Source organism: Sapajus apella, unplaced genomic scaffold (genome assembly GCF_009761245.1).
Source record: "Sapajus apella isolate SASKATOON/1434 unplaced genomic scaffold, GSC_monkey_1.0 scaffold88, whole genome shotgun sequence".
NCBI classification, from domain to species: Eukaryota; Metazoa; Chordata; class Mammalia; order Primates; family Cebidae; genus Sapajus; species Sapajus apella.
In genome coordinates, this window is record NW_022437028.1 from 8,070,251 (window position 1) to 8,083,503 (window position 13,253).

The 13,253-nt window shown below is 53.0% G+C and overlaps 2 protein-coding genes across 7 annotated transcripts in view; both read right to left on the reverse strand.

Annotated features, from left to right (window-relative positions):
* The window catches only part of SRRT (serrate, RNA effector molecule), a 13,590-nt gene extending 7,982 nt beyond the window's left edge, over positions 1-5,608 (reverse strand). For all 6 annotated transcript variants that reach the window (XM_032255117.1, XM_032255121.1, XM_032255120.1 and 3 more), the window contains exons 1-2: positions 5,248-5,608; positions 4,873-5,002 (exon numbers count right to left, since the gene is read on the reverse strand). In XM_032255117.1, the coding sequence (XP_032111008.1) occupies positions 4,873-4,994 (122 nt within the window). In that variant the 5' untranslated portion in view covers positions 4,995-5,002; positions 5,248-5,608. The remainder of the gene's footprint in view (positions 1-4,872; positions 5,003-5,247) is intronic.
* A 1,490-nt stretch (positions 5,609-7,098) lies between these two features.
* Positions 7,099-13,200, reverse strand: TRIP6 (thyroid hormone receptor interactor 6). The gene is made up of 9 exons (XM_032255138.1): positions 12,697-13,200; positions 12,321-12,448; positions 12,076-12,201; positions 11,442-11,813; positions 9,893-9,986; positions 9,613-9,782; positions 8,666-8,844; positions 7,659-7,779; positions 7,099-7,381 (listed from the first exon to the last, which is right to left on the reverse strand). Exons 1-9 carry the CDS (start codon positions 12,803-12,805, stop codon positions 7,250-7,252), a joined length of 1,431 nt encoding a protein of 476 aa, XP_032111029.1. The 5' UTR covers positions 12,806-13,200; the 3' UTR covers positions 7,099-7,249.
* Positions 13,201-13,253: the final 53 nt, after the last annotated feature.

Genomic DNA, 13,253 nt, shown 5'->3' on the forward strand with positions numbered 1-13,253 from the left:
AAAAATACAGCCTGGATATGCCACAGCCACAGTCCTAAACAGGCCCTTCTTACCCTGAAATATCAGACTAAAAGCCTAAAATTATAAAACTTCACTCTTAACAGAAAAAGATTTTTGTCTAGTTGGGGCAAGCCACTGCACTCCAACCTTAGCAACAGAGTGAGACCCTGTCTCAAAACAAAACAAAGATTCTTGTCTAACTCCACGATTTCAGCCAATACCCAAAAACTGATGGTTCTCCAACTCTCCTTCCAGCCTGGCCTTCTGCTTGAGCTCCAGACCCACATGCATCACCCCTCCTGGAGGCATCATCCCTGCTAAGGGCCCACTTACAGGCAGGAGGTCAAGGCTGCAGCAAGCTACGACTGCACCAGCGCACTCAGCCTGGGTGACAGAGGAGGACTCTGTCTCTAAAAATAACATAAAAATGTTTTTTAAAATCATCCCCTACTGGTCCATCACCCCCTCAAATTGTCATAATCAAGCCTATTCATGCTACCACCATGGGCCCAAATGTCTTCCCTGACCCTCCACTCCCCACTCTGTTGTATCAACGGAGCAGCATCTCTCCCCAGCTTTCATTCACCACCCTCGCCACTAATGCCTTCTGCTAATCCTCTGCCTGGAAGCCTATCAAAGCTGTCCCACTCTCTGCCATCCCCACACCCTGTCCTAGTCCTTGTCCTTGTCCAGTGTGGCTCCTACAGCCCTGGCTGCCTACCTGCTTCTGGTCTCTCCCTTCTGTCTCCCCACCGTCAAGGGGACCTTCCTCAAATACAAATCTCATCACATCGCGTCCTTGCTTCAATGCCAGGAAGCAACACTGTTGTTTTAACTTTGGCTCCTGGCTGTCCCTCCAGCCTCCCCACCAGTCACCAACCTCCCCTCCCCCATCCTCATCTTTTTTTTTTTTTTTTGGAGACAGTCTCAGTCTCACTCTGTCGTTCCAGCTGGAGTGCAGCAGTGCAATCTCAATCTCGGCTCACTGCAGCCTCAGCCTCCTGGACTCAAGCACTTCTCCAGCCTCAGCCCCTGCTAAAATGACCAAGGACAAAGAGTTTCTGCTTATCTACCAATGCTTACTATATTCAAAATTAAAACAAAACATTCCAAAACCTTCGTTTTAAGTTACACAGTAAGATGAAATAGATTACATGTTTTTATGAAAAGTGATTCTTTTCCAAAAAAATTTTGTTGAGAAAAACTGGCATTGTTTTTACATTCTTACAAATCTCTCCAAGTTATGGCTTTGTAGAGGACAGCTTCTACACTGAATCTGTCGAGATACTTTGTTCTGGTTGAAAAATATGAGACAGGCCAGGCATGGTGGCTCACATCTGTAATGAATGTTAGCACTTTGGGAGGCCAGGCAGGTGGGTTGCTTGAGCCCAGGAGTTCAAGACCAGGCTAGGGCTACATAGTAAAACCACATTTCTACTAAAAATACAAAAATTAGCTGGCTGGCCAGAAATGGTGGCTCATGCTTGTAATCCCAGCACTTTGGGAGGCCAAGGCTGGCAAATCACTTGAGGTCAGGAGTTTGAGACCAGCCTGGTCAACATAGCAAAACCCTGTCTCTACTAAATACACAAATATTACCAGGGCATGGTGGCAGGCGTCTGCAATTCTAGCTACTCAGTAGGCTGAGGCGGGAGAATCACTTGAACCTAGGAGGTAGAGGCTGCAGTGAGCTCAGATCACACCAGTGTACTCCAGCCTGAGTGAAGAGCGAAACTCCATCTCAAAAAAAAAAAAAACTAGCTGGGTGTGGTGGCATACCACCTGTAGTCCCAGCTAATCAGGAGGCTGAGGTGAGAGGATCACCTGAACCTGGGGAAGTCAAGGCTGCAGCGAGCCACGTGAGCCTGGGCAACAGAACAAGAACCGAACCCGTCTCAAAAAAAAAAAAAACAGTAAACAGAAAATCTGGCCTTACACTGATAAGCAGTTCGAAAATCCTTTACAGATAACTGTAGATATTCTTTTTGGATACTACCCAAAACTCAACAAGAAATAGATTCTTTTTTCTTTTCTTTATGCTACCTTGTTCAAGAAGGAGGTAGTTTCTCACAGGCTAGTTAGAACCTTCAATCTGAAATAGCATCAGTGAACATTTCATTCTCCGCCAAGTTAAAATCTACTCTTCTACCTTACCCTTTGAATGGACCTTGTTATTTCTCACAGAGTATCAAAATACATTCATTAGCATCACTGCCTATCTCACCAGAAAAGTGTTTACTTAAGGGGAAGCTGTCAAGCTCACATTGGTAGATGTAAGTTATCCAAAGTTGGTTGGGTGCGGTGGCTCATGCCTGTACTCCCAGCACTTTAGGAGGCTGAGGCAAGTGGATCACCTGAGGTCAGGAGTTCGAGACCAGTCCAGCCTGACCAACATGGAGAAACCCCATCTCTGCTAAAAATACAAAAATTAGCTGGGCGTGGTGGTATGTGCCTGTAATTCCAGCTTACTCAAGAGGCTGAAGCAGGAGAAGCACTTGAACCCAGGAGACAGAGGTTGCAGTGAGCTGAGATTGCACCATTGCACTCCAGCCTGGGGGACAAAAATAAAACCCCCTTCCAAAAAAAAAAAAAAAAAAAAAGTTTTACAAAATTTTAATTTTCTCTTTTTTTTTTTGAGACAGGGTTTCTCTCTATTGCCGAGGCTGGAGTACAGTGGTACGATCAAGGCTCAATGCAGCCTTGGCCTCCCAGGCTCACCCCAGCCTCCTGAGTAGCCAGTATTACAGGAGTGTGCCACCACCCCCAGCTAATTTTCCTAATTTTTTTGTACAGACAGGTTTCACCTCATTGCCCAGGCTGGTCTCAAACTCCTGGCCTCAACCAATGCACCCACCTTCACCTCCCAAAGTGTTGGGATTACAGGCATGAGCCACTTAGCCAGCCCAAAATTCTAATTTTCACTGGAATGTTCCACTTCATCACTGGCAACAAATACTGACAGCTTACACTGAAGTAAAAGGTTCTCAGTTCATTTTCAAGAAGATGTCTGCCAAATACCCAAGTATGAACAATCACTGTTTGTCATTCATTCAAGTAAAAATAACACGCCATGGAAAAAAGCTGTTAGTTCAGTTCAATCAATCACATTCGTACTTTTGCTCAACCAATGCAAGCCTCTAATCCCGGCACCTAGAGGGAGGCAGGTGGATCACTTGAGGTCAGGGGTTCAAGACTAGCCTTGCCAACATAGTGAAAACCCCATCTCTACTAAAAATACAAAAGTTAACTGGGCATGGTGGCATGAGCACTTGTAATCCCAGCTACTTGGGAGGCTGAGGCAGGAGAATCGCTTGAACTCAGGAGATGGAGGTTGCAGTTAGCTGAGATCACCCCACTGCACTCCAGCCTGGGCAACAGAGTGAGACTCTATGTCAAAAAAAGACCTACAATCGAGAGTCCAATTTAATCAAATTTAAATGTTTTACTCTTTCATCAAGAACCACTAATGAAACTGGCTTTTTTTAACTCTTTGTTCTCACTGCCTTGATGTTTGCTAAAGCTTCAGCAGTTTTACCCACCAATGCTATGGCACATTCAGTGGAAATGGCGATAATATGTAAACATTACCACAAAAATTAATTTTAGCCTCGGAGACCCCCTATGGTCTGCGGACATCCTGAGAAACAGGACTCTAACCAATCCAGAACATGCTAAAAGTACACAATGTTATGTCTACAATCTCAACTTGTGCATGTCACCTGTGTCTGGGGAATTCCCACTCTTTCCAAACTAGCTAAGTGTCACTTTCCAATGGGTCCCTGACACATCACCTCCAGCACCACTCCCCTCCTTTAGAGATCTGTTCCCTCACTGCTTACGCTCTTTGTAACTTCCAATATGCTCATTTACAGGATACATCCATAACCATTCTGACCCCCCATGTCAAGCCCACACTGTAATATCCTAAGCTCAATAACCACGTCTTATAATCAATTAATCCAATCAGCACCACCCAGTGAACTCTGAGATTTTGAGCAAAACAGTGACAAGAAACCTAATCATACATTGTCAGGAAACTAGTCTGACAACCTTTCCAGTCTTCAATAAATAAAAATACTAATATTTTTCTGAAGCAATCTTTCTTAAATACAATTTACAACCTGGGCAACAGAGCAAGGCCCTGTCTCTACAAAAAATAATTTTAGACCATGCACTGCGGCTCATGCCTGTAATCCGGCACTTCGGGAAGCCGAGGCAGATGGATCACCTAAAGTTGGGAGTTCCAGACTAGCCTGGCCAACATGGTGAAACCCCGTCTCTACCAGAAATACAAAAATTAGCCAGCTGGGGTCGTGGGCGCCTGTAATCCCAGCTACTCGGAAGCTGAGGCAGGAGGATCGCTTGAACCCGAGGTGGAGGTTGCAGTGAACCAAGGTTGCGCCACTGCACTCCAGCTGGCGACAGAGCGAGACTCCGTCTCGAAATAATAATAGTTTTTAAAAGTTAGCCGGGTGTGGTGGCCTCCCCCTATAGTCCCAACTACTCAAGAGGCTGAGGCGGGAGGATCAATTAAGCCAGCAAGGTAGAGGCTGCTATGATTGCAGCCAGGGCAACAGAACAAGACCCCATCTCAATGACAACAACGAAAAAAGCACGCTTTTCGTGAATGTGTAAAGACTGCTTTTTACGCTCAAACTCTTAGCTCTATTGCTCTGATCTGCACAGCATTTCAAAAACCAAGCCGCAGCTAGTTTTCTGGCCAATAGCAAAGAGGCTGCACCACAGCAAACAGTCCAATGAGCCATTTCATAGGGTTCGCCCTCACATAAATTACAAAGAGCAAAAAGAAAAGCGACGCGGATGAAGCGGAGCGGCATGAAACGGGGACAAAATGAGTTAAAAACGGCTCACCTGTCATTCCAATCGTCCCCTCGACGTCTTTCATCTCTCTCGCGGGAACGATCGTAGTCGCTCCGCTCTCTTCGGAACTTGTCCCTGCGCCTTCGATCGTACTCGTCATCACTGTCACCCATGGCACAGTCTGAGGGGGCGTGGGGACCGAGGAGGGGCGGTCGGGATGGTGCGCAAGGAGGAGCGGCGGGAGGGACCCTCCCTCGCAGGCACCTCGGCCGCCTCCCTCGCGCCAAGGCCAGCCTTCCGCGGCCCCCACCATCCTGAGCCGGAGAACGCGGCTCCAACGCTTCTACGCGCCCGGAGGGTCTCCCCGCTCGCCCCCGGTTCCTCTACCGGCCCAGCGGGGCCCCCCAGGCTCCTCCCCTCCCCCACCTGGGAGCTGCCGCGGCTGTTGGACTCGCGCTCTGACCGGCTAGATTTCAGGGCGACCTGGGCCGCGGGCGCGCGACGAGGACGGCGAGGAGGGCGAAGGGGAGACGCGCAGCTCTTGGCGAGAGGGCCAAAGAGAGGAGAACAAAAGTGGAACAACCGAGGATGGACGGTCGCGCGCGCTACCCGCGCTGCGCCTGCGTCACTCGCGCCTCCCCAGCACAAAGCTCCCCCTCTCGCGGCCCGAACTGGAACTAACGAACAGGGCGCAACTGGCGGGGAGAGCAGGGCGTGATGGGAAAAGGGGCGGACTCTTGCAAGTCTCTCGCGGCTTTTCGAGACGAGAACGGCTTGAGAGTGAGGAACTACGGGAAGTCGGCTGGGCCAAGCGCGGCCTCGCGGGGGCGGAGGAGCTCTCTGGGCGCGGAGGGAAGGCTTCCGAGGGCCGGGGTGGACGATCGCGCGACCCCGGATGTGTCGCGGGTCTAAGCCAGTTCTCATCCAGCCGTGGTGCCCCCACAGGCCTCCTGACCTCGCCGGGGGTAGTTTCGTCCCTTCCTTGGGCAAGGCGTGGGCTTGGGAAGCGCGGGCGTTTAGGGGACGAAAGATGGAAGCGACCATTTTAAAGCATTGTCTCCCACCATTTTCTGCTCCAAAGATCCAGCCAAAATTGGATGCCACAGTGGGCACTATCTGCAAAGTCCGTCGTTTCTGCTCTTCCTCGACAAACACGCCCCATGTTTAAGTAAAAGTGGCAGATAATCAGTTTTAACCCCACTCAGTAGTTGGATGAGATAGGCTGTAAGTTAACACCCTAAACAACAGAGTATGGACCGCCCAGATTCAAGTCCCCTCTCATTGAATTCAGTGTGAAACTTAATAGGAAGGCCAGCTGAAGTTCCTCATGCCTGCAAACCCAGCACTTTGGGAGGCCGAGGTGGGAGGATCGCTTGAGTCGGGAAACCTGCCTGGGCAACATGGCAAGTCCCAATTTTTACAGAATATTTAGGGCCAGGCACAGTGGCTCACACCTGTAATCTCAGAACGTGGGAAGGTTGATGAGGGAAGACTTGAGCCCAAGAGTTCAGGACAAACCTGGGCAACAAAGCAAGACCCCATCTCCACACAAAAAATAATAACTGGGCTTGGTGGGATCCCCCTGTGGTCCTAGCTACTGGGGAGGCTAAGCCAGGAGGAATGTTTGAGCCCAAGAGTTCAAGGCTGCAGTGAGCCTTGATTGCACCGCTGCACTCTAGCCTGGGGAACAGAGTGAGACCCTGTCTCAAAATATAGATATATATAGAAATGCTGTTTCCTCCCTGAGGCATGCTTGCTCCTAGCACTGAGAGGAGGGTAGGGGTACATTACAAGAGTTGCCAAAAAACGAATGAGCCAAAAAGACCCAGGTTCTACCATTTAAGAACCATGCAGTTCAGGTGCAGTGGCTCATGCCTGTAATCCTACCACTTTGGGAAGCCAAGGTGGGTGGATCACCTGAGGTCATCAGGAGTTCGAGACCAGCCTGGCCAACATAGTGAAACCCTGTCTCTACTAAAAATACAAAAATTAGCTGGACATGGTGGCGGGTGCATATAATTCTAGCTACTTGGGAGGCTGAGGCAGGAGAATCACTTGAACCCATGAGGCAGAGGTTGCAGTGCGCCAAAATCACACCATTGCACTCCAGCCTGGGCAACAAGAGCAAGACTCCATCAAAAAAAAAAAAAAAAACATGCAATCTGGGGGAGTCATCTCTCAGCTCTGGCATCTTCACATGTAAAAATACAGACAGTAACAGCGACTGGGCTTGTAATGGGCTACTGGGAGAATCAGACGAGACGACAGACTTGAAAGTGTTTTGCAAACTGGAGGGATTATTATTTCGTGATTGGAGAAAGAGGAGCCAGCATTTGGTGACAAAGTCATACAGGTAGATGTCAGGGAGGGTGATCAATCAATAGATGGGAACTGGAACTGAGAACCCAGCAGGTACTTTTAGGAAGACTCAGCAGTCAGTGGTGACGGTGGCTGAGAGCTCCTGGATGCGCCAGGCACTGCAGGCCTTGCATAAGATGTGCCCATCCAGCGGGTAGCAACCCTGACACTCGCCCTCAGAGGAGAGTAGCAGCCCACACTCCTGTTGAAAAAGAAGCAACAATTAGTGGGGCATGGTGGCAGGTGCCTGTAATCCCAGCTACTTGGGAGGCAGGAGAATCTCTTGAACCCAGGAGGCAGAGGTTGCAGTGAGCCGAGACATGCCATTGCACTCCAGCCTGGGCAACAAAGCAAGACTCCATCTCAAAAAAAAACAAACAGATTTCTGTCAACTGGAGACCTCTGTGTTCCCCCTCCCTCGTGCTCCACCCAGCACCCCAGACACTGCCAACCCCTTGCACATGCTGGGGCCCCCTGACCTCGCACTTGTAACAGCCAATGTGAAAACTTCGATCCAGAGCAACAATTCTCACTGTCTCCTCCTGACCTGGCTCAGGCATGATGGCCCCACCACACACTGAGCATCTCGGGGCAAACTTCCTGGAGGGGAAGAGAACCAAGAAGGCCATCAATCCCTGGGGCTGCAGGGCACCAACAGTGGGACCCAGAGAAGGTGGGGCACTGGAGGGAATCAGAGGCCAGTGGTGTGGCCTTAGATCTGGGGAAGGGATGATGTCAAAGAGAATGAGAGAGGCTGGGTGCAGTGGCTCTGGCCTGTAATCCCAGCACTTTGTGAGGCCAAGGCATGAGGATCGCTTGAGGCCAGGCTTTCAAGCCCACCCTGGGCAACAGAGCAAGACCCTATCTTTATTAAAAAACAAACAAGGCCAGGTGCAGTGGCTCACGCCTGCAATCCCTGCACTTTGGGAGGCTGAGGTAGGTAGATCGCTTGAGCCCAGGAGTTTGAGACTAGCCTGGCCAACATGATGAAACCCTGTCTCTACTAAAAATACAAAAAAAAAAAAAAAACCTGGCTGGGCATGGTGGCACGTGCCTGTAATCCCAGCTACTTGGGAGGCTGAGGCAGGAGAATCACTTGAACCCTGGAGGCAGAGGTTGCAGTGAGCTGAGATCATGCCACTATACTCCAGCCTGGGTGGCAGAGTGAGACTCCATGTCGAAAGAAAAAACAAAGAAGAAAACTAGCCAGGCATGGTGGCATGCACACCTGTAGTCCCAGCTACACGGGAGGCTGGGGCAGGAGGATCACTTGAGCCCAGGAGTTGGAGGCTGCAGTGAGCTATCATCATACCGTTGCACTCCAGCCTGAGCAACAGAGTGAGACTCTGTCTCTAAAAATAATAATAACAAAGAATGAAGGAGGGCCAGGGGTTGGAAACAGGAAGACAGTCCTGGGGCATGAAGGGGAGATGAGAGAGACAGGAAAGGTCAGACATTGTGAGACGAGGTGGAGGCCGGGCCTGACCTGTGAAAGTCCTCGATGCAGTGGATCTGGCTGGTAGCATCCACCGTGAAAGGGATGCCATCAAGGCCGCGGTGACATACCACGCAGGTGAAGCAGCCAGGGTGGTAGGCCTTTCCCATAGCCCGCAGGATCCGGTCCAGGATGGGCTGGGAGCACGTGGCACATTTCTCCAGGGTGGCCTGTTGGGAAGGAAGGCAGGAAAATCTGGCAGCCGGTGGGACCCATGGCAGCCCACCAGGCACCCCAACAGGCCAGCCATCTATTTCTGCAGCCCCCTGCATGTGATTCGGTGAAAAGCGGACTTGAGCAGATCTAAGTTCAGATCCCAGCACTATACAAGGTATTTAACCACTCTGAGAAAAGCAGCAATCAGGCTGGAGTGGCTCATGCCTGTAATGCCAGCACTTCAGGAGGCCGGAGTGGGCAGATCGCTTGAGGCCAGGAGTTCGAGAACAGCCTGGCCAAATGGCGAAACCCTGTCTCTACTAAAAATACAAAAACTAGCCAGGTGTGGTGGCAGGCGCCTGTAATCCCAGCTACTCGGGAGGCTGAGGCACGAGAATCACTTGAACCAGGGGAGGCAGAGGTTGCAATAAGCCGAGATTGCACCGCTGCACTCCAGCCTGGGCGACAGAGCAAGACTGTTTCAAAAAAGAAAAACAGGAGTCAGCAGTAATACCTGCCTCATGGGTGTCGTGGGAATCTAACACATTCTCTTAAACTGTAAGACGCCCCACGCTTGTTAAGCGCTGCGTCCTTCCCATCAGCCACCAGTGTTGAGCTACTTGCTTGATGTTTGCAGAATTCCTTCCTGTTTGTACACGGCTTCCAGTGGCCTGGCTTCTAGCACCATTCCTCCTCTGGGCTTGGACGTTCTAGCTCCCACCTTGGATAGAAGCCCCCGGCATCCAGCCACTGACTCCAGCCCCCCAGCCCCAGCCACTCACCACATAGCAGCCCTCGCAATACGCCCTCCTCTCCACGGCGTAGAAATGCTGGCCCCGAAGCTGGGCCCGGCACGTAGAACACACAAAGCAGCCCACGTGAAAGACCCGATCGAGGGCCACAACCCCGGCCCCATCCCCGACCACATCTTCTCCACAGCCACCACACCGGCCTGAGGACAGGCAGAAACAACATCAGTCTGCACAGACCCAGGAAGCCGCTGTCCCTCCTGTCTCCCAGCCTCCCCTCCTGCTTTCCACCTGCCCCACAGCCTCAGCTCACCAAAGTACTCCCCACTGGGCGGGTGGTTCATGTCATGCACCAGCTTCTTGGTCAGCCTGTCCAGCTCATCCTCCGGAGGCTGGCTCAGGGACACCTGGAAGGTGGGAATCAGGGGCTCGGTCCTACTCTAGCTCCTGATGCTGTGATACAGGGGTCCTCAACCCCCAGGCCGGGGCCTGTTAGGAACCAGGCCGCACAGCAGGAGGTGAGCAATGGGCAAGCAAAGCTCATCTGTATCTACAGCCGCTCCCAGACACCCGCATTACCGCCCCAGCACTGCCTCCTGTCAGATCAGCAGCAGCATTAGATTCTCATAGGAAGCCTTCACGGAATCACATGTGCATTCAAGGGATCTAGGTTGCGTGTTCCTTATGAGACTCTTAAGGCCTGATGATCTGTCACTGTCTCCCATCAACCCCAGATGGGATCATCTAGTTACAGGAAAATGAGCTCAGGGCTCACACTGATTCTACAAGATGGTGAGTTGTAGAATTGCTTCATTATATATTATCGTATACTATAATGAAACAATTATACATGTTATACATATTCTATTAGTGTTATAATAGAAATAAAGTGCACAATGAATGTAATGCGCTTGAATCATCCCAAAACCATCCCCTGCCCCAGTCCGTGGAAAAATTGTCCTCCACGAAACTGGTCCCTGGTGCCAAAAAGGTTGGGGACTGCTGTATGTCCCTGAAGATGGCCAGGCAGTTCCAGCTAGAAAGCTCATCTGAGAACATCTCAGCCCAGGGGCCAGTTATTTTTTGTTTTTTGTTTGAGACGGAGTTTCGTTCCTTCTTGTCACTCAGGCTGGAGTGCAATGGCACAATCTCAGCTCACCGCAACCTCTGCCTCCCGGGTTCAAGCAATTATCCTGCCTCAGCCTCCCTAGTAGCTGGGATTACAGGCCTGAGCCACCATGCCCAGCTAATTTTGTATTTTTAGTAGAGACAGGGTTTCTCCATGTTGCTCAGGCTGGTCTCAAACTCCCGACCTCAGGTGATCCACCCGTCTTGGCCTCCCAAAGTGCTGGGATTACAGGCGTGAGCCACTGTGCCGGTTCCCCGTGGGCAGTTCTATCCTGCTCCCCTGCACCGCCCGCCCTGTATTTCCTGACCGGCTCCGCATCCCAGACCTCTGACTGTGCTCCAAAACCAGCCCCCTGGCCAGGCAGCATCTCACACCTGCAATCCCAGCACTTTGGGAGGCTGAGGCAATGGCTCACTTGAGGTCAGTAGTTCAAGATCAGCCTGGCCAACATGGTGAAACTCCATCTCTACTAAAAATACAAAAATTATCTGGGCATAGTGGCATGTGCCTGTAGTCCCAGCTACTCGGAAGGCTGAAGCAGGAGACTCACTTGAACCTAGGAGGGGGGGTTGCGGTGAGCCAAGATCGCACCACTGCACTCCAGCCTGGGCAACAAGAGCAAAACTCCCTCTCAAAAAAAAAAAAAAAAACGAGGGCCCTAGAACACCAGCCTCCCCACTAATCAGTGTCCCATTGCCTGTAAGACCTGGCATCCCAGTTCCCCAGGGCTTACCTGGGGCCCGTGCTCGCCTCCTCTTCCTCCTCCTGCAGGGCCAGAGACCCCAGCAGCCTCCTCTTTGGCCCCCGGCCCCAGCTCTCTCTGGCTCCTATAGCCAGGTCCCCAGACTTCACCTCGGCCTGGGAGAGGAAAGTGGGGGCCTGGGAGGGGCCCAGAGGCCTGAGAGGCCCCCCGCCGGGGCGGGCCACAGCCCCTCACTGGCTGTGCCACCTTCACTTGCACAGGGAAGGCAGGGCCAGCTGGGGTGCTGGCAGTAGCATAAGAGGCTGGAGTGGGGCCCCCATAGGGAGACGCTGGGAGCGGCGAGGCTGGGTTCGGCTTTAGGGAGCCCGTGCGGTAGGCAGGAGGTGGCGGGGACTCATATGCCTAAGGAGAAACGCAGACCAGAAGCCTAAGCGAAGCCCCCACTCTGGGACCCACATTTGTGGAAATGACCCCAGGTGTGGGGCAGTACGGGTGTGTGCATCTGACAAGGTCCCGTCCTCAGGTGGCTGACATGTTGGTACTTGCAGCCACGCTTCCTCCATGCTGGGGTGCACAGCACACACATGATGGGGTGGACTGGGGCTGTGAGTCCAGAGAAGCAGGAGGCTGCAGATGGGGAGGAGAGGTAGGACCGGGGAGTCACCTGTCGGTCAGGTCGTCGTGGCGCGTGACCCCGACCCCCATTCAGCTCGGCCAGCGTGCTGCTCAGCAAGTCTATCTCGGCGTCCAGGCTGCCGGGGCGCAGGGCACTCCTGTCTGCAGGGAGCCCCTGAGGATGGAGCCGGAGCAGAGAGAATGCAAATTGCCATGGCCCCTCTCCTGCCCTGGCTCTCTCACAGTCGGTTCTAGGGGACCCCGCACGTCCCACCCAGCAATCCCAGTTCTCACCTGCGTGCGCTGGGGTACTCCATGGGACCCCACCCAGACCGGCCCCCGATCCTCCGGTGCCCCTGGGGCCTGGTAACACTGCTCTGATTGGAGGGGGCAAAAATTGCCCCTGGGGTGGGGCTGGAGTGCTGGGTTGAGGGAAGAGAGATCAAAGGTAGGGTGGCAGAGGACAGGAGGGGTGTGCATTTGGGGAGCTGCCCTTTCCGCCCCTCTTTACCTCTCCCCCGAATCTAAGGTCCCAAGAGATCTCGGGCAGCTGTTCCCACCGGCTTGGGGAAGGGGCAGGAGGAAGCCGGCAGGGCGGGAGGCTGGAGCTGGAGGACAGAGGTGAGCGCCAGAGCGGGGTGGCTCCTCTGTCTCACGAGGGCTGCCTTACCTGCTCCGTGGGCTGGTGGTGGCCCCGGGGCGCCTCGGGGGATCGCCCTCCCCTGAGGGGCTCTGGTGGGCTCCGGCTGCCTCGGGGGCAGCCAGGTGGGCCCTGACATGGCCTAGAATGGGGAACTCCGGACAGCGTTCTTGAAGCCCCGAGCCTCGAGCCTTCACCCCCTCTTCCGTCCTGCCTCGTTCGGGACTCCAGAAAAGAAAACTTTTTCTGGCTTTTTTTTCCTCTTCCTCCCTAATTTTGGGGACGACCACGCCCCCAATGACGTCACCACATTCCTGGGGGAGGGTCACGTGGCCCCCTAGGCCCTAAACTGCCATTTATATCTGAGTCGGCCCCCTCCCGCCGAGAAGGACTGGCTCTCCGGGGGAGCCCGAGTCACTGGGGGCTGTGGGCAGCTGGGGATTGGAGGTGGGGCCCCGGGCCAGTCTCCAAGTCCACAGACGCCCCCTGGGCCCCGCGCCCCAACCCTGCACGTGGCAGCCTCGCTGCCGGAGGCTGAAGCTCCTATCTCCACCCCTCTGCAGAGCTCTCCTTTCCCACCCCCTCCC